The 18,000-nt window shown below is 45.4% G+C and overlaps 1 protein-coding gene and 1 long non-coding RNA gene across 3 annotated transcripts in view; both read left to right on the forward strand.

The window, feature by feature from the left end:
- Positions 1-18,000, forward strand: part of ATP6V0D1 (ATPase H+ transporting V0 subunit d1) — a 34,170-nt gene that overhangs the window by 3,473 nt on the left and 12,697 nt on the right. For both annotated transcript variants that reach the window (XM_058845894.1, XM_058845895.1), the window contains one exon: positions 6,453-6,624. In XM_058845894.1, the coding sequence (XP_058701877.1) occupies positions 6,453-6,624 (172 nt within the window). The remainder of the gene's footprint in view (positions 1-6,452; positions 6,625-18,000) is intronic.
- On the forward strand, positions 12,895-17,175 carry LOC131582572 (uncharacterized). The gene is made up of 3 exons (XR_009278365.1): positions 12,895-12,969; positions 13,676-13,740; positions 16,714-17,175. It is a non-coding gene; the product is annotated as an uncharacterized LOC131582572 (long non-coding RNA).

Genomic DNA, 18,000 nt, shown 5'->3' on the forward strand with positions numbered 1-18,000 from the left:
TGGTGTGCGCTTGGAGGAATGGGATCTGTCCATGGAGTTTGTCTTCTGTACACCTGTACACCAGGCTACGTGCAGTGTGTGCTTTTTTTTTTCCATTATCCCAAGGATCTTTTTTCTCCCCTGCAGGCTGCCATTGCTTTGAGGTGTTCAGAACATCTTTCATGGAGGAATGAGCAGGGGAGGCTGTACTACCCATCTCTTTTCCAATTTATCACTGTGGTGCTGAAATTTAGGCCCCAAGAAGACTGGAGCTGGGCTTCTATTTCAACATAACCACATGGGCAGCATGTCCTCTCTTGTATGGGGGTGTTGCAGAGCTCCAGACTGACTTCAAGAGTGCTTTTGGTGGAGCTCATGGTATTCTCCTATGTGAAGGGGGACCAGCATAGATCCTTTCCTGTGCAGCTTCTTTACTATACTACCAAGCAAGGAGAGGCCACTTGATGGTCCCAAGGTGTGGCCATGCTTCAAATCCATCCTGAGCTCCGAGAGTGGTTCAGTCTGAACTCAGGGGGTGTAGAAGCCAGGCCTTAATGTGGCAGGGACCTTTTATCATTATTCACACAATGATGATTTGTCACTCTCCTGACATCTTGGAGCCCTGTGTGAAAAGTTGACTCCCGTGTGCTGGGACTGTGCAGCAGGACTGGCCCCAAGAGCTTTCTTCTGCCAGAGAAGGCAGAGTCTACAGGCAAGGTGAGACCTGAGGAAAGTATAGACCATTGCTGTCCTCTGAATGCTGACTTCTCGTGCAGCAGCAGAAGAGTGTCCAAAATGCTGTCCTGCTCATCTCGGTGCTTCATCCTGCATCCTGTATGGGTGTAACCCCTGTCTGTGGCTGTTTCATCAACTGTCCTGTTAAAACAAGCTCCAGGAAAACATCATTTATTGGAAGAATGATGGCACTTCCATAGCCTGCTAGATCATGGTGGCAAACAAACACTGTGGTCATTGGCTTCCTGCAGGGTTCAGCAGAGGCTCTTTGCTGTTTGTTCTGGCCTCCTTTACCAGGCAGAGACCTGCTTCATAGCTTCTCCTAGCTAAACTTCAAGCAGCAGCTGAGGTCAGCTTCTCAGTTCTAGTGCAGCTTCAGCCCTTGTTTGGGTCCTGCCCCTTGTTAGATAATGATGGTGTTTGGGTTTCCTGGCAGGTATTGCTGATCAGCAGCCTGTCAGTGCTTTCATCTTGTTTTTACTCAACTATAGCATGAGACTGTTTTCTGCCCTATTTGTTTTAGTTTCTGAGTGATTTGTTGCCTCTCCCTTAACCCCTGCACTGGGTTCTGGGCTGATGTCCTGCATTGGACTTCTGAGGATACAGAGTGACTTAGAGCAGTCTGCCTTTGGAGGGGCAAGAAAGCTTATTGGGGATGCAGGCAGATGAGGAGGGGTTACCTTGCCTTTTGGACAGATTAGGAAGGGGCTGCCTAGTTGAGGGGCTCCTCATGGAACACAACTTGGCTGTGCTGCGTTTAAAGCTCTGAGTGGAATCAGTTCAGTCCCAGGAAGGGATGGGCTAGAAACACAGGCTGCTCTGTGGTGCTGAGGCCATGTCAAAATGGTAAAAAGTCAGAGGTGAGATACTGATGGAGGAAAGAGCCAAAGATGATGCTTCTCTCTAACTGTGGCTCAGATGAATTTACTGCCTGACAACAGAGGAGGGGTAGCACATCACTGCTGGTGTTGTGCAACTGCAGGAAAGGTCTTAAATTCTGTGGGGAACAAAGGGTATCTGAGTTCTTCTTGAGTGAGATTTCAGAGAATCAGCTTCAGGAGTGTCTGAGGTGGCTATAAACAGACCAAACAAACAGCAAGAAGGCAAATGGTAATGGCTGCAGTCTCCCGAAGGGAGACGTGGGCGATGTAGCTCATCTACAGATTGCTATGTGATCCCTCGGCTGCTTTACAGCCTGCAGCCTGGGAGACTGGCAATTGATGTTTTAATTTTTTATATAGGTGGTGATGGCCCCAGGTGCTTTGGAGGAAGATGTCAAGGTTACAGCAGATAATTTTTTGTGAAAACATCGGTTCAGCTCAGAAGGTGTGGAAGCTGATTCTGTGCCTGTGCGTGAGAAGACAGATCAGTCCTGCCTGGAAGTGCTTGAGCCCTTAACTTGATTCAGAGCTCTACAATGCAGTTAGAGCAGGAAAGAAGGAAGGGTTGGAAGTCTGAGCTGATGGGGCCATGGATCACTGTCTGAGCAGGGCTTACAGGAAAGGCTTTGATTGACAGATGTCTGACAGACTAATGACTTGGTTCCGTGTTATGTCAAAGCAAATTTGCAGGAGAGGATAGTTGCATTAGTGCAGATATAAAGTCTCTTGTGAAGATGTCATCTGAAATGTCAAGATGTTGGCACAGCAGTATGTTGAATTAAGTTCTGGTTATGTTTGTGGCTCATCTACACGCAGCTGCACGAAAACCAGGGGGCCTGACCTGAGAGTTGATAGGAGGTGGCTGTAAGTCCATGTCATGGTAATCCGAAGCACTACCCTACCCATCTGAAAAAGGCTGTCATTCTGACAAACAGTTGTGTTCTTGCACGAAGCAACTTTCTGGGAGCAGTGACCTGGTCATAATTTCCTAGGTTTTGCGGGGGAGGAGAGGGAACGTAAGTGTTGTGGTCATTCAAGTGCTCCTTTGCCAAATGTTGGCTCAGTTTGTTACATAAAGTGTGTGAACTGCTTGGAAAAATGCCAAAACATGCAAATGTATCTCTTAAAATCAGTGGTCCATATCTGGAGGAGCTCATCAGGAGAGGTTGGGCTCCAGGTGCAGGTCTCCCTCCTTCTCAGCAGCAGCTGAGGAGGAGGTACTGCAAAAGCCTTGCAGACAGTGTCTTATCGACATGAAGCTTGTGGGATCTTGGCAGCTGCCCCTGCCAAGGTGCTGCTCTTGCTGCCAGAGGTCAACTCCAGCTCAGTCTAAGCTTGTGTTAGGAACCTGAGCTTTTGGAGAGCTTGGGGCTTGCTCAGCAGTGGGTCCATTTATTAGTCACCGTGCTACTGGGACAGCTCTTCTGGCAGCAGATATATGAAACCACGGGATTAGTTTGCTCTCATCTGAGAAGCTTGACATGTGAATAGTCCTATTAAAAGCTCCCAAACCCTCTCGGCTGAGGCTTGGTGACAAGCCCAGCAGCTGGAGGAGGACAGGCTAGTGTAAAGCACTGATACACCGTGGGATGCACTGAGTCAGGGTTCATAAATCCGGTCCAATTTTTGGAAAATATGTTCCATTTTGTCTGCTTGGATGCTAAGAGATTCAGAAAAGTTTAGTCCCGCAGCTTGTGGCTGGCCTTCCTTGTAAAAATGAATTCCAAGTGTTATATAAACATGGCCCTTATTCCAGTTGCAACATAATGTGCTGGCTCTTGTGCTGTGGAGTTGGGGGGACAACCCTTTCATGGAGCAGGGCAAAATGTTCCAGCCAAGCAGCTCATGGGAGAGCTGTTGGAGAGCCTGCAAGGCACAATGTGCAGCCTGTGTGCCTCTGGTGTAGATGCAGTGCATCTCTGACTTCCTGGAAGTACAGCAAACTTCTTTTTGTGTCACTGAGTAGCATCAAGTGACATGATAGCAAAACAGCTGCTTGCAACCTCACAAGCAGAGTTTCAGGTTGTGATGACACCAAAACAGCCAATGGTGTTGGACTTGAGGAAACAAGTTTTGGCAGCTTCGCTACTGAAGGCAGATCTGGGAGGATATGCAATAGCTGCTTCCTCTCCAAGGTCCTTTATGCTGCAAAACAACATCACATGCCTTTTTGGGCAGGCTTAGCTTCCATGAGAGCTCTGCACAGCTACAGGAAACTGCAAGTAGGAGCTACACGAATGCAATTACTGCAGTTCCCTATGCCTTCCCTTGCAGTCTGAGCTTATGGGTATAATACTTTTCTCTCATATTCACTGAACATATTAATTGATAATTTTGTTCCATGTTTTCTCCAGTTTCTTTGAAAAGCAAACTAGTAAAGTCCTAATTTGTCAGGAGCTTAATTTTCATTCAGACTCCAAAGTTCATCATTCAGGAGCTTTAAAATTGGGACAAAAACTCATTAAGACGTAGTTCAGATAGATTTCCCATCTATCTTCGCTTTCAGAAATCAAGCAATTGCAGAACAGGTGCGTCAGGACCCTTTGTGCTGCCCCTGTGCTGGGCTTTTTGAAGACTTTGGGACATGATTACAATCAATAATAATCCTGTGCAGGCTGTGTGGACATGAGGGGCTGTCCAAGTTCTGGCATGATCTGGTGTCAGGTTAGATTTCTGTTTTGCTTCAGCCTTGATGTGTGTAGTTGGATGGAGAGCTCTCTTTGCTGCATCCAGGATTCATAGAATTATTGAATGATTTGGGTTGGAAGGGACCTTAAAGACCATTTTGTACCAAACCCCTTCCATGGGCAGGGACACCTTCCACTAGACCAGATTGCTCCAAACCCTGTCCAATCTGGCCTTGAAACACTTTGGGGATGGGGAATCCACAACTTCACTGGGCAACCTCTGCTAGTGCCTCACTGTCCCAGGGAAGAATGTTTTCCTAATATCCAAGCTAAACTTAGTCTCTTTCAGTTTGAAGCCGTTACTCCTTATCCTGTCATTCCATATCCTTGTTAAAAGTACCTCTCCAACTCTCCTATAGCCCCTTCAGGTATCGAAAGGCTGCAATAAGGTCTCTCTAGAGCCTTTTCTTCTCTAGGCTGAACAATTCCAATTGTCTCAGCCTTCCCTCATAGGAGAGATGCTCTGTCCCGCTAATTATATTTGTAGCCTCTCCTGGACCTTTTCACAACAGTTTGATGCCGTTCCTCTCCTGAGGACCACAGAGGTGGATGCAGTGCTGCAGGTGGGGTCTCACCAGAGCCAACTAGAGGAGCAGAATCCTCTCTTTTCTACAAGTGCCCCTAAAACTCTCATGTAAACCACTGAGAAACATGACAAGCTGAGTGATATTTAAGTCTCTGGCCTTTATTTTCCTTCCCTGTAAACTCCCATCTGTTTTCTGCAACACTGAGCAGTGGGAACGTCCTTGTAACTAAGGAGTTGCTGGGTGAAAACCATCTTTGCTAGACCTCATTGGAAACACCCAGAAGAGTCAGTTGCCTTGGAAGCTGTTTGACCCCTGATCCCTCGTGCTGAGAACAATATCATGCTGCACAAGCTCAGGTTAGAGCCTGAGGAGGAGCTCTCCAGCTCTTGCCCGTGACTGGGTGTAATGTCAAAAGATCAAACTCCTCAAACCAGGCTGTGTGCTTCCTCTGACCTCAGTGCTGTGGATGCTTCTGCCATAATGCTGAGGACTCGTATGGCTCAGTGGGAGGGAAAGGCAGCCTCAGTAGTGCTGCTTCAGAAAAACTAGGGAGAAATGTCTTTTTTTGTTTTCTCTGGATGGTGTGTTCACATCTGGTTTGACTCAATTCTTCCAGCTCCTCTCCTTACCCCATAAAGATCTTGAATCCCTTTGAGGATGCTTGCCTAACTGGCCCTCTGAGGTGAAGCTGAAGGGAGATGAACATTGTGTACCAATGCAACTAGTAGAGCTTTGAGGAGTAGGATTGTATGACGTTCCTTAATTCTGGATTCAGTTTTTCCACAGAGACACTTAAATGCTTTTGGCTTAAACAGGGCTTTTATCTTGACAGAACTCAGCATGTTGTGGTTGCTTGTTGGCCAGGACTGCAGCTTGGTTGGGCACCTGACCTGCAAGCAGGGGTAACAGAGGAAACAAAGGTTTCCTCTGCTTGAAACTAGAGAAGGGGAAGACTTCTGAGCATGTTCTTCCATCCTGAGCAGAGATTGCCTACCCTGTGAGATAAATTTAAATGGTCTTCGTCTTCACTAGCCCCTCTCTACCTATTAATGCCTGAATTCTTTTTACCAGCACAATTAGCTGGGCTGCTTGGATAATGTAAGACCAAGATGGTTTATAATTTCTAAGTTGCTGTTTCTGTCTTTTGGGCTTTGAAAGCTTTACAAATGCCTGCATATCACTGGTATCTGGGGAGTCTTGCTGTGTGTGCAGTTAGGTTCTTGGATGTGATTTTTCAGATGAGCCCTTTTGGCTAGACAGAGTGCTTAAGTTTTTTGGTTTTTTTCTCCCCCTAGATTTCTAGTATCTCCTAGAAAATCAGTAAGCTTCCACCTTGACCTAGCAGAGTGAACAGCTGGCACCAGTGTGTGTGCTCACTTGCACAGATGGTGTCACAGATTTGTCTTTAAGATGAGGCAAGGCTGATTTGGTGAAACACTGATCTTTTCCTGTATTTGGGTTGTCCATGATAAAACTGAGCACATACAAAGTGTATGACCTAACACATGGGTTTTGTCTACGTGATCTTTCAGAGAAGAGAGTGCCTAGAGAAGTGCTGAGCAACAGCTTTCTTGGCTATGCTGAAAAAAAAAAACAAACCCAGCCCAAAACACTCTAGAGTGGAATTATTCTTTCTTTTTCAGACTTGAAACTGCACCTCCAGAGCACAGACTATGGGAACTTCCTGGCCAATGAAGCCTCCCCGCTCACAGTGTCTGTCATTGATGACAAGCTGAAGGAGAAGATGGTGGTGGAGTTCCGTCACATGAGGAACCACGCGTATGAGCCCCTGGCAAGTTTTCTGGACTATATCACGTGAGTACCCGCTGGTCATGAACAGCATTTGAAGTGCTGGTGTTCTTCCAGGCTTGAGAGCACTCAGACCAGCTTTCTACACTCAGGCCTGTGCCTGCTGTGTTTTATGCAGCTTCTTGAATGAAACGGGTGTGGTTGTATTTGGAGGTCTCAAAGCAGCAGCATTGTATCACTGTGTTGTTAAAGGCTTCTGTTCCCAGAAAGCATGTGCTCCATTGGTACAGCTGCTTGGCTGCCTTCCATCGCAGTATTGATTCAGTCTCTTAGAGGTACCATTTATCTTTGTCCCTTGTGTTAAATGTTCTTGGTTTTTTAAAACTGTGGTCCTGCTGCAAAACATTGGCATACCATGCCACGTGCATTACAGCAGTTTCCTGCTAGTTCTGAGCCATTGAGGTTGATCAGCCTTCTTCAGGGCTGATTCTCCTGTCCCACCCCAGGGACTGTAGGTCTTCCTCTGGCCCCATCACAAACTGGTTCAGGGAGTTGAGCTGTCCAGAAATTGAACAACTTTTCCCTTTTGGGGTTAACCTTTGACTGGTTTGTTTTTCTTGGACAGCACAGTGGGATCCAGCAAATGCCAGCACTAGGGGAAGGCAGGGCCTGGAATGCACAGCAGGGAAAACACAGGGCTGCAGCAGCCTCAGCACATCTCTGACAGTTGATGGAAACACATGGGGTTTCCACAGCAGGTTCAGCTTGAAATAGCTCAAAAGTCGTGAGGTATATTCTCCCAGAGGTTTTGCACAACCCTCTGCTTCCCAGTGGGCTGTTCTTGTTTTGTTCAGTAACAAAATGGAATTGTTAGTGGCAGAGGGATACTAGTTATCCTGGCTTGCATCCAAAACATGGATGTAAAATTGAGTTTTTTCCTTTCCTTACTCTGTATTCCTGTAAGCTCTAGTTTGGCTTGCAAACTGCACAGCCAATGGTCTCCTCTAACCACCAAGGAGATACCTCATGGACAAAAGTGACTTTCTGGTGTGGTAGAATATGACTTTAACTTGTATTTCTAGGAAGGAGATCATGCTCTGTTCCTGAGTGGGACAGTTAATGTATCACCTCTGGTACAGTGAGCCTGGGCTCATCACAAGTGCTCTGGCAAGTGATATTTAATCTTGAATTTTTGGCAATTGTGTGTTGTCCTGCTTACCAGCTACAAGTTTTTGAATGATGCAGGCTGATGTAGAAAGACCTTTGTGGTTGATGAAAAAATTTAAAATTTTCCTCTATCTGTGGCATTTCCTGAATTTACAAATATCGAGTAAACACCCATCTCTCTGCTGCATGCCTTTGTGTTCACTCCTTTTTGTGTTTGGATGCTACTGCTATCTCACTTTCTAATCCAGAGGCTCATATCTATTGTTTTCTGTGTCAGTGTGTTAAAGTTGTCTCCTAAGCCTTTCCTGTCTTCTAAGAAACAGTTTTTACTTATAAGCTTGTCAGTAAAATTTCTGGAGTTTTCATGTTTGGACCCAAGCATGGAGCAAAACATTACTAAGCTCCCATTTTGCAGCAGTGTTTGCTATGGATGAAGCAATTTCTAGTTCATCATCTTAATTATATGGAGCAATCTCTTCTATTCTCTCAAAATTAAATTAACTGTTAAAACACCTCTTTGCCTATCTTGAATTTTATGTCAAGTCAGAAATTGCTGTTTGAGCTTGGCAATATTAGGTGGGTAGTCCTCTGCTGTTGCTTTTGCTTTGCTGTGTTACAGGTTTATGAAAATGTCTCCATGGAATTAATATAGTAATCACTAATGCTTCAGTCATATCTGTTTAAAGGCAATAGTTTGGGCAGCACAGCAGTATCTTGCAGACTGTAAAACTTTGTTGTTGCCTAACAGTCCCACTTCAAAAACCAGTGTGTGGAAAACGTGAACTGAATGGTCTCAGACCACACCTGTCTTGGGAAGAAGACTACAGATGGCCATGGAACTCCAATTCCCTTTTACTTCAGTCCCATTGATCTTTAGCCAGTGTCTACATCCACCTTGAATTTTGAAGAAGACCTTAAATATCTTGTGTAATCAGAAAGCCTTGTTCTTACCAGCTATTGGAATCACTTTTTAAACCTGGTGTTCTGCCCTCAACTTGATTTAACTTGGATATTGTTTTGCTTCTGTCATTCTGGTTTTGATGAGTTCTCTACAGCAAAACATGTTTCTGTGCAGGTACCTCTATCTCTTTGCTACTGGATAATCTCTTTTTGAATACATTGGTTCTGTTCAGCACAGAATGTTCCTTTCTCAAGTTGTCTTCACTCTTATCTCTTCTTTTCCTTTTTACCCACAAGATTTGCTTTAATGCCACTGTCTGCAGTGCTGCCTAGAGGAAGGCAAAAGGTGAAGCAGGAAAAGCCTGTTTTCTCATACGGAATGCCTGCACTCCCTTGTAGTCTTTTGTGCAAGGAGGTCAAGTGTTCAGTTGGTTTTTGTCATGGTTCTGCTGCACCACTGATGTAGGGGTCTCCTCTGGGTCTGCACTTATCACACCAGTGGGGTATTGTTGAAGTAGAGAAGGTGTTACCAGCTTTGACTGCTCCAAGGTGGGAGTCACTATCAGGGTATTAGAATCTCCAATAAGTTGTAATGACTCTATAGACAGGTTAGAACAGAAGATACTGTGAGCCACAAGGAGTTTAGAGAGAGTGCTGCTTTTGCCCAGTGCGTCTTAGTGTTTTCTCTTGATAAACCTAGTATTTTGGTGACAGCCTAGTAGAAAAGAGGGTAGACTAGATGTGACTTCTTGGGCTGCCTTTCAGACTGTGTTCCCTGAAACTGTCCCTTGAGCTGTTGTAGGTCTTGGTTTGGGGCAGGGGACAGAAATTTCAGAGATTTTGTCTGCTGACAGTGTAAAACTTCCCGTGTGTGTCCCAAATAGTTGGAGTGGAAAACAACTCTCTTTGGAGCTGGTAGCACATATTTGTGCCAGTGGTTTTCATGTAGTTCAGGCTTGTATGGAGGCAGCATGGTAAAAATGTTCAGCCAAAGGATGTTGGCAGTGCTGGGGATTTTGTGCTTGTGCACCCAGAGGTACTGTGTCATCCTGCCTGCCTGGGGGACACTGGGACAAGCCTGTGCTTTTTGATTTTTCATTCTGGGTGCATAGGCAGATAGGGGGTGGTTTATCTTTGCCTTTTGAACATGACTATTTCCCACTCCATTCTTTCAGGATAGTTGAAACCTAAGCAGGAAATGATAAAGACTGCTCCTGGTAGACAGCTCAAGGCAATTGAGGCACCAGGTGGTCAGAAGAAGAAATTGTACTCAACTGGATGTATCTGTGTGCTAATAGTATACAGGCTGAAGTGAAATAAAAAACAGAAAGATGTGGAAAGTTTGAGCAGGGCTGGCTTCTGCAGGAGGAAAGCTTGAATTCACCGAGACCTCTTTTGAGTTGTAAACAGAGATTTTTAACATTGAGTGGGATTGTAGGAGGTGTGTCTGGCTCAAATTGGAAGGAAATGTTTTGTAGTGTGTCCAGTTCAGCTTTGAAGCTCACTGCTGCTTGGATGTTTGTATGTACTTACCTTTTTGGCTATCTTAGGACTCTTGGATAACCTCAAGTAAGATGGGCACATTGGGGCCTGTTAACACTCATTGATAGTGGCCAGGCTGTGCATGGCTGATGCCAGGAGGTGGATCAAGCATTTGAAAAACAGTCATGCTTTCTTCTTCCAGAGTGTCCTGCTGAACCTTTGAGGTGGTTTTGAGTGGATCATCAGGTGACTGTTGTGCTCATTTTTTGAGGATGCTCCAATCTGACCCTGAACACGTTGCTGAGATCTGGGGAAATGTCTGATTGTGGGAGCAGCTGTAGTCCTTGTCTCCTCTGGCCCCAGCACCAGCCTGCCAGGAGCCATGCAGTTTGTCCCAGGTGAAATGATACCATGTAATCTCACGTGCCTCTTTGAAGCAGCCCCTGCAGTAAGTGAGGCCAGGGGAAGGAGAAGCAGCAATGGGGCAGTGCAGGGGCTCTGGAGCAGGGGGAATGTGTTCCATGCCTGGCTCCAGGGAGGGGAGGCCGCGCTGCCGGTTGCTTGCCGGAAGGTGGCACTCCAGCCCCGTGCTTCCTGTCCCCAGGTGCACAGCACGCTGGGTGAGGATGGTCACCTGGGGAGGTGGGCAGGAGTTAACCTCTGTACTGAGCATAGGAGAAAAGACAGTGTTTAAAAGCATGTGAACAAAACTGATTCCAGAACATGTCTAGGCAGCAACCCCAAAGTAAGGTCTTTGCTCCCCAAGTCACTTGCTGACACAATATTTTTTTTTTGTCCTGTTATGCTCCTCTCCTGGCACCACACTGACTCTTTCCTGGCTCTGGTTCTCTCCAGGAACTCTTCTGTGGCAAGTGTTGTGTTCTTAGTACCAAAATAAGGGAAATCAGCCAACTTCCTCATTTTGTTTTTTCAAGTGGTAGCTGTAGCTGGCAGCCTCTGCCACTGCAAGCAGAAAGCTCGACTTGCTGAGCCTGCTGCAGTCTCCATAGCACACCATAGCACACCTGCTAGCTCTTGCCACGAAGCTCCTTGCTGGAAGTCTGCTGGTGCTTCCCATGTCTTTCAGCCAACCATAGTAGGTTCTGAGTGATAGGCACAAATTGTCTGTTAATATCTCTGCTCCAACACAAACAATGGACTGTTTGGCTGAGGGAATGCAGTGATGCTCTGTAGGGCAGCAACAAACAGGTATTAAGTGTTCTTGAAACAGCAAAAGCCACTTCCTGAATTCAACAAGCACATATTGACTTGTGGGATGGAAGTGGGTTTGAGGTTCTTCTTAGTGATGTGCTGCCTTGCCTTTCTGTACAGGCTTTGTTCTTTGTGTTAGCCTGACACGGTGCCATGGCCTGTCTCTCCTTCCTTCCAGTGTTCCTGTATATGGCTTAGATAGGAGCAACATTACTTTAAAGAATCCTGACTCCAGCCTGCTGTAGCCTGATCATATTATCAGCTTTAGTATTTTTCCAGTGGCAGAGAAAAGGGTTTAGTGGGTTTTTTTTGGGTTGGTTGGTTTGTTTGGTGTTTGTTATGTGGCATTTTTTTGTTTGGGGCTTGTTTTTTGTTTTTTTTTCCTTTCCCCTTTCTTTAGCACAGTCTTTTCCCTGCTCTGGGAAGTCTGGCTTTGCAGCAGACCAGTGTCAGGGCTCTGGCAGCTGTTGGGCTCCTTGAACTCTCACAGCGGACTGCTGAGCAGAGAAGGGTTTGGTCTTGTCTTCAGGGAGGGACTGCTGGTAACTGTGGACACTGGGAGTGATGTGGGAGTAAGGGCTACAGGCAAGCCGGGTCTAAATACATCTTCCGAATCTGTGATCAAGCCTGTCATCAGAGGACAGACTAGGTCATCTTTTATCTCTATCTTACCAGCCTGCAAGGGCTGGGAACCAGGTTCTTTTTTTGCCCTGGGGATGCAGCTGGGAACTTGGCTTTCAGTATGTTTTTGTGGTCACAAGATATGTTTTTGATGAGGCTGCATGTACCTTTTCCCCTTGCACGTGCCTTTTCTTAACTGACACTTCCCTCTGTTACCTTCTCCCTGACCCAGTCCTGCTCTGCCTCTCCCCTGCACTGGATAGATCTAGTTTCTGCTGCACAACTTTGAGTTCAGTTTTAATTTTGCAGCAGTGGTTTTTCTGGAGCCAAATTGTTTCAATTGCTACTTAAGCTGAATAGTACTAATCCTCTTCTCTGGAGTAGGAAGTTGCCTGTCTTCATTCTAAATGTACTGGAGTGTGCATCCTGGTATAACTGTGGAGGTTACAAAATATAACTGCATCCTTTTGAAATCCTTTCCTGCAGAAGGAAAAAAGCCCTCCAAATGCTTTACATTAGGAGTAGTTCATTGGGACAAATCCAACAATCTGAAGGATCTTTCCTAATGCTGCTGCATTTAAAATTGCACTATACTATTTCAGTCAGGTTCCTTGGTGGCACTGGGGTTAAGAAGCAAAAATGACCATAGTGGCTGGGGATTCTGCAATAAAAGGTTTAAGAGCCTTTTCTGGCAGAGATTGTTTTGGCAAAGCAGCACAGGTTTCTGACAAACAGCTTCCCTGTTTGCAGGGAGTGCAAAGTTGAACTGATAAGCCAAGTTCGTGGAGGGATTATGCAATATTCAAATTAGAGGGCATGTAGCTAATGGTTTGGAAATGATCAGAGCCTTTTGTCCTCTGAATGGTGGCATCAGAGTTGCATCTGTTCACCTGCATTCCCAAAGGATGCTGATCTCATACTGGTTTCCCAGAACCAATGTTTGTGATGATGGACTGGTTTGCATGGTGGTGACTTTGGGAGTCATAGTGTGGCTGTGGGTACCCTCATTAGAAAGGGAATCTTTGAAAGGTGTGTTTCACTGTATATCATGTTAAAGGGATGGGGTTTTTTTTTCCCTGATACCTGAAAAACATTTCATTTGGCCGGTGGATTTGAATGGGGACAACCTAACTGTTCTCCTATGGAGCAGCACTGTTCTTCACAGTGTGTTAACACTGGCAAACAGTGAGCTGTGGCAGTGATCAGAAAAGCTAACAAAATGTTACTGGTGGTAGTAAAGATGCAGCAAAAAGCGAGTGATTAGCTCCAGATGTCAGCCCATGTGTCACTAAGGTAAGTCTTTGGAGAAACTCTGCAGTCTGAGAAGGGGCTGTAGCAGGCAGGCTCTGGGTGATTAGGTGAGTGTGCACTTGCTAAGCAATTCTGTTCCCTGTAACGTGCTTCACTCCTTGACTGAAACCATTCCCAAGGTCTTTCATGCTTGACCTCAGCAGCTTTATTTGCCTCACCCAATGCTCTAGACTCGCAAGTTCAGCCCAGAGAAGGTCTGGAGGCCAAGGGTACTGCTTCTGAAGGCTTCCTGGGGGCATCTAGGGTCCTAGTCCCCTCTCCCAGGTCTATTCTATAGGCTAGTTTGAAGTCTAGCAAATACTTGTGTAGAGCTTTGCATAAGTACGGCAATATTTAGAGGCTGAGCTAAATCTTGTATCTACTTCATATGGTTTACTGCATGTCAGGTGGGATGATGAATTTTCTTGTCTTCTGCTGACAGCAGGTCTGTATGCACAGAGATGTTCTGCACAGTGGCTGGGCCCAGACCACGCATTCACTGAGAAGCAGGTAAAGGCTTTTAGGCCTCTAAACTCATTTGGGGTAATAATGTGAACAGTTCAGCCTTTCCTCTTATTTTATATCCATGAAATGTTTTGGGGTTTGTGCTTTACAGCACAAACCCCAAAAAACTTTATGCAAGTTTGACTTCTGCAGCTGGTCCCTGTGAAAGCAGCATGATTACATGTTTTTGGTCAATATTTAAAATTTAATTAGGGCTCAGGTCAGCTCAACATGCTGCAGAGTGCCAGGGCTCAGCTTTGCATATCAGCCTTGTGTTTCTCAGGCTTTGAGGCATCAAGTTTAGGTAACCAGAGATTCTTGCACCAGGCTGCAAGGTGTTCAAAACATTCCCTGGTGTTTCAAGGGGTTTTTACAGATCAAGAACAGTGACTCAAATTCATAAGCCTTAAAATTAAGGTAATTAATTGTATTGACAATTAATTTTTGTAGCTTTTTTCTCGTTAGTCTTTAATGCAGCTAATACTGTATCACTGCATGTAAGTGAACAGATGATACCAGTGGAAAACTGAGGTCAGTATCCCAAGAGACCTAGACTAGAGAATGGTAAAAATCATGTGGAGATACAGCTAAATATAGATTAATGCTGAGAACATTCCTGGATACTTGGTTTTGAAAGGCTGCCACAGCCTCTGTAGTACTGTGAAGTTATAACTCTTTGCTCTCAAATGGTCTTGTTGATCTAAGTTTAGCAGAGCACCCACTTACTGGCTGAGTGCCCTTGGTTTGTGGTAGCAACCATGGAATTCTCAGCTTTCTCTTTGGCAGGTTCACGAATGTAGCACTTAGGCATGTTTTGTATTGGTGTGACTCTAGGAAGGACAGTGTGCAAAGATAGGAAGAGACCAGAAAGGACACTTGAGCAGAGACCATCACATAGTGCATCTGCTCTTGCTCTTCCCTGGACTGTCTGAGCTTCAGCTGACGATGAGAGGTAGACCTGCTGCTGATCTGACATGTTCTAATACGAGCTGAAAAACTGATTAAAGGATTTGACTCTGTTCACATCCATTGTCTATTACTCAAACAAGTCTCAGTGAGGCACTGAGATCTTCCTGACGTGCAACATTCCTCTCCTTTCCAGATCAGGACATCTGTGCAGTTATTTACTAATGATCTTAAGCCGACCCTGCGGATACAAACATCTCAGCTGTTGGCACTTATTCTTAGTGTCAGCCACTGCTCTTTTGAGCTTTGAAGTCTGTGTTTTGCTTTCCCCTGTGGCTGCTTAACATTTGGAGCTTGAGAGAGGTGTGACAAGTGTCTCTAGCCTCTATACTAGCACAGTATCCAGTGGGATATAGATGGGTCTGTGTATTTATGCACAAACACAAGGAAGCAGTGGTAAAAGCAGCCTGAAACTTTTTCCCTAAGTTACTTTTCCCAACACCCCCTGAGTATGTGAACTGAATGAGCTTCAAGAGGGAAGCACTAGATACTGAAGTGACTATAGTCAAAACAACTTCATTATCTTTTAAAGCTGTCTCTAGAATTCATGCCGAGTTCAGAGCAGTGCTATGATCCCACTGGAAATTTCCCTTTTTCATCCCAAAATAAATACATGCTTCTATAGTAATCTGAGTAACTGCCCAATGCAGTCACATAGGAACTTTGGCCTTGCTCACAGTAGTCTGAGTTAACATCTAATGCTGGTTTTGGAAAGCATTAAAGCTGCCTGAGCAAGGCAATATCTTAACCCATCCCAACAAAACCCCTTCTATGCACCTCTGCATTGGCCCACCGCTGTCTGTTGGCTGTGACATGAAGGGCTGTCCTCATGATCCCTTGCAGAGCAGCTGTTAAGCTACAGTTTGGCTCTACTTTTGGAGGATCCCTGAGAATCTCAGGTCATACAATGTTCCATCATTAGTCATGCTTTGTGACCACTTGCAGTATTGTTAACGTTTTTTTTTAGTGTCCTGGAACAGAAAGCAATAAAAGACCAACCTATCTGCCGTAGGACAATGACTCTTTATGATTAGATTAGATTAGTAAATGGGGGAGGGAGAAGCTGTAACTGTTTTGGGGTCATTGCCTTGCAGGGCTGTGCCTGAGTGCCTTGAGGCCAAGTTGTGAACACCCGCCTGTGTGATGAATGTTCATGCATTTCATGTGCTCCCCTGCTAAAACAGATATTCAGTGGGCATATCTCATTTATCAGTGTCTGTCCTTATGTAATGCAAGGAGGAGGAAACATACATTGTCAGAGTACTTGTGCATGGCTTTTGCACTTGTGCTCTACTCCTGCTTGATTCTGTTCCATAGCTACCCATGGGTGACTATGTCAGGATTTAGCTTCAGGGGGCTGGCTCTCCTCTCTTCTCTGTGAAGAGTGTCTGCCTGAGGCCATACCTCCCAAAACCAGCAGTCAGAATGATCTCTGGCCTGCTGCTGCTGGAAGGAAGGTTTCCCCCACCAGCCCCCCTCTTTTGGCTTCTCTAGCCATACCCTAGCCTGACTTCGTTGTTCTTATCTGAGTGTCACCCAGTGCATATTGTTCTGCCGTGGGAGTCGCTGGAGGAGCAAAGAAAGTGGCTCCAGTTGTCTCAGACTTCAGGAAGCTGTAAATCATTGTCTCTTCCCTATTGTGATTGATGCTGAGAATATTTCTATGTTTGTTGTCTCTTTTTTGTCCTTTAATAAAAAATTACACTCTCCTGTGAGATGTTACTGACATTTCTAAGTATTGACTGAAATTGCATTTCTGTGAATGTAAACTTCTGGAGCATATGCTCCTCTTTTCACTGGGTGACAGGAAGAGTTATGCCTGGTCTAACTGTGCATGTCAGACTCTGGCTGGTTTTGTGCCCATGTCCCTGGGTGAGCAGAAAGCAGTTCAGAGGAGGAGTGTAAAATGCGTTTGTGTGCAAGAGAGTTTTGCTATGAAGAGATCATCCAAGTGGGCTGAAGTAAGACTTCATGATATTGCAAGTGACAAACTACTTTTCTTATGTGTTCCAGAACCTGGTCCTCTTATTACCTGCGCTGAGAGTTAATGAAGGTTAAAACACTCTTGGAGGCATCTGAGCAGGCATTAACCAGGAGAGCTGAAACATTTGAAGCTGGTCAGAACCTTATTGGAGATGATGAAGGAAGATGACACCAAAGTTGCTGTATTACACAAAGTAGTTGGAGATTCTTAGAAGCAATGTTGCCACTGTACTTAATCTATTTCTTTGAGCCTGGGAGAAAATGCCAGCATAGCCAAGACCTCTGCTGTAGTCTTGGGACTGCTTTGCTGATGGAGGTAGATGGGTCTTTGTTGAAACATGACACAACAATGTGACTGTTGCCCCTTCCACAGATGAGAAGAGGCTCTTCCAGCTGCCCTGGCACTGGAAGACCTGCCATGTAGCCATGAGTGGCTAAGCTGTGACTGGTTTAATTGGGAAGTAGGGACTGAATGTGAATAAGGATGGTCTGGCCTTGCTTGAAGTAAATGGATCTGGTGTGAAGGATTAGGTGGTGCTGCTGGTGTCTGCCTGGTCTTGCCAGGTACCAGAAGACTTTGTTCTGCTGTATCTCTGTTGTTATTATGAAGGTTCAGAATGCTCAGAGGAGAATTTTGAATGAGAATTCCCCTTAAGTCTCATGCATATTAACTCTTCCTGCAGGGATGAATCCTTTGACAGCAGTATTTAAGGAGGTGAAGTAATCTTTAAAACAGGTGGTGCCTTCTTGGCATTTGGGCTATAGATAGTGCATTTCCCAGACCTCCCTGAAGGATGAGGAAACAGTCATGCTAAGGGGTGTAAATTAAACAAGGAGAGCCATGCTTTGCTCTCTGGCACTGGAAGCCAGCTGGTTTGTCTTTCCTGAGACCATCAGTCCAAAGCAGGAGCTTCCATGTGTGAAGAGAATCAGATTTTGGCGGCTCTCCCAAAGCCTGGCTGTGGCTTTTGTGCTAAGCTGGACGGGGAAGTCATGAATGAGCTTGGATGGGACTCTAGTAAGCTGCTCTAAAGACCTGAGAGCAGTAGGGCTCCAGACATTTCTCCTCAGTTCGTTTTTTGTACAGTCGCCTTTGGTCAGGCTCCTTGCAAATATCTCGTGGAGACTGGTATCTGTAGTAAACTTGTGATAGGAAGGAGGTGTGCTGGCATACATGACTGTATTTCCTTACCTATTCCTTCACTGTAGGCTGAGTTAAAATAAAAGATTTGGTCTGGTTGTATATTGTTGCCTTGCTCTGTTGAGAGAAGTGCTGCCTATGGTCTTTCCTTAAAGCTACTGTGTTCCACTAAGGAA

The sequence above is a fragment of the Poecile atricapillus genome, chromosome 10, assembly GCF_030490865.1.
Source record: "Poecile atricapillus isolate bPoeAtr1 chromosome 10, bPoeAtr1.hap1, whole genome shotgun sequence".
Taxonomy (NCBI): Eukaryota; Metazoa; Chordata; class Aves; order Passeriformes; family Paridae; genus Poecile; species Poecile atricapillus.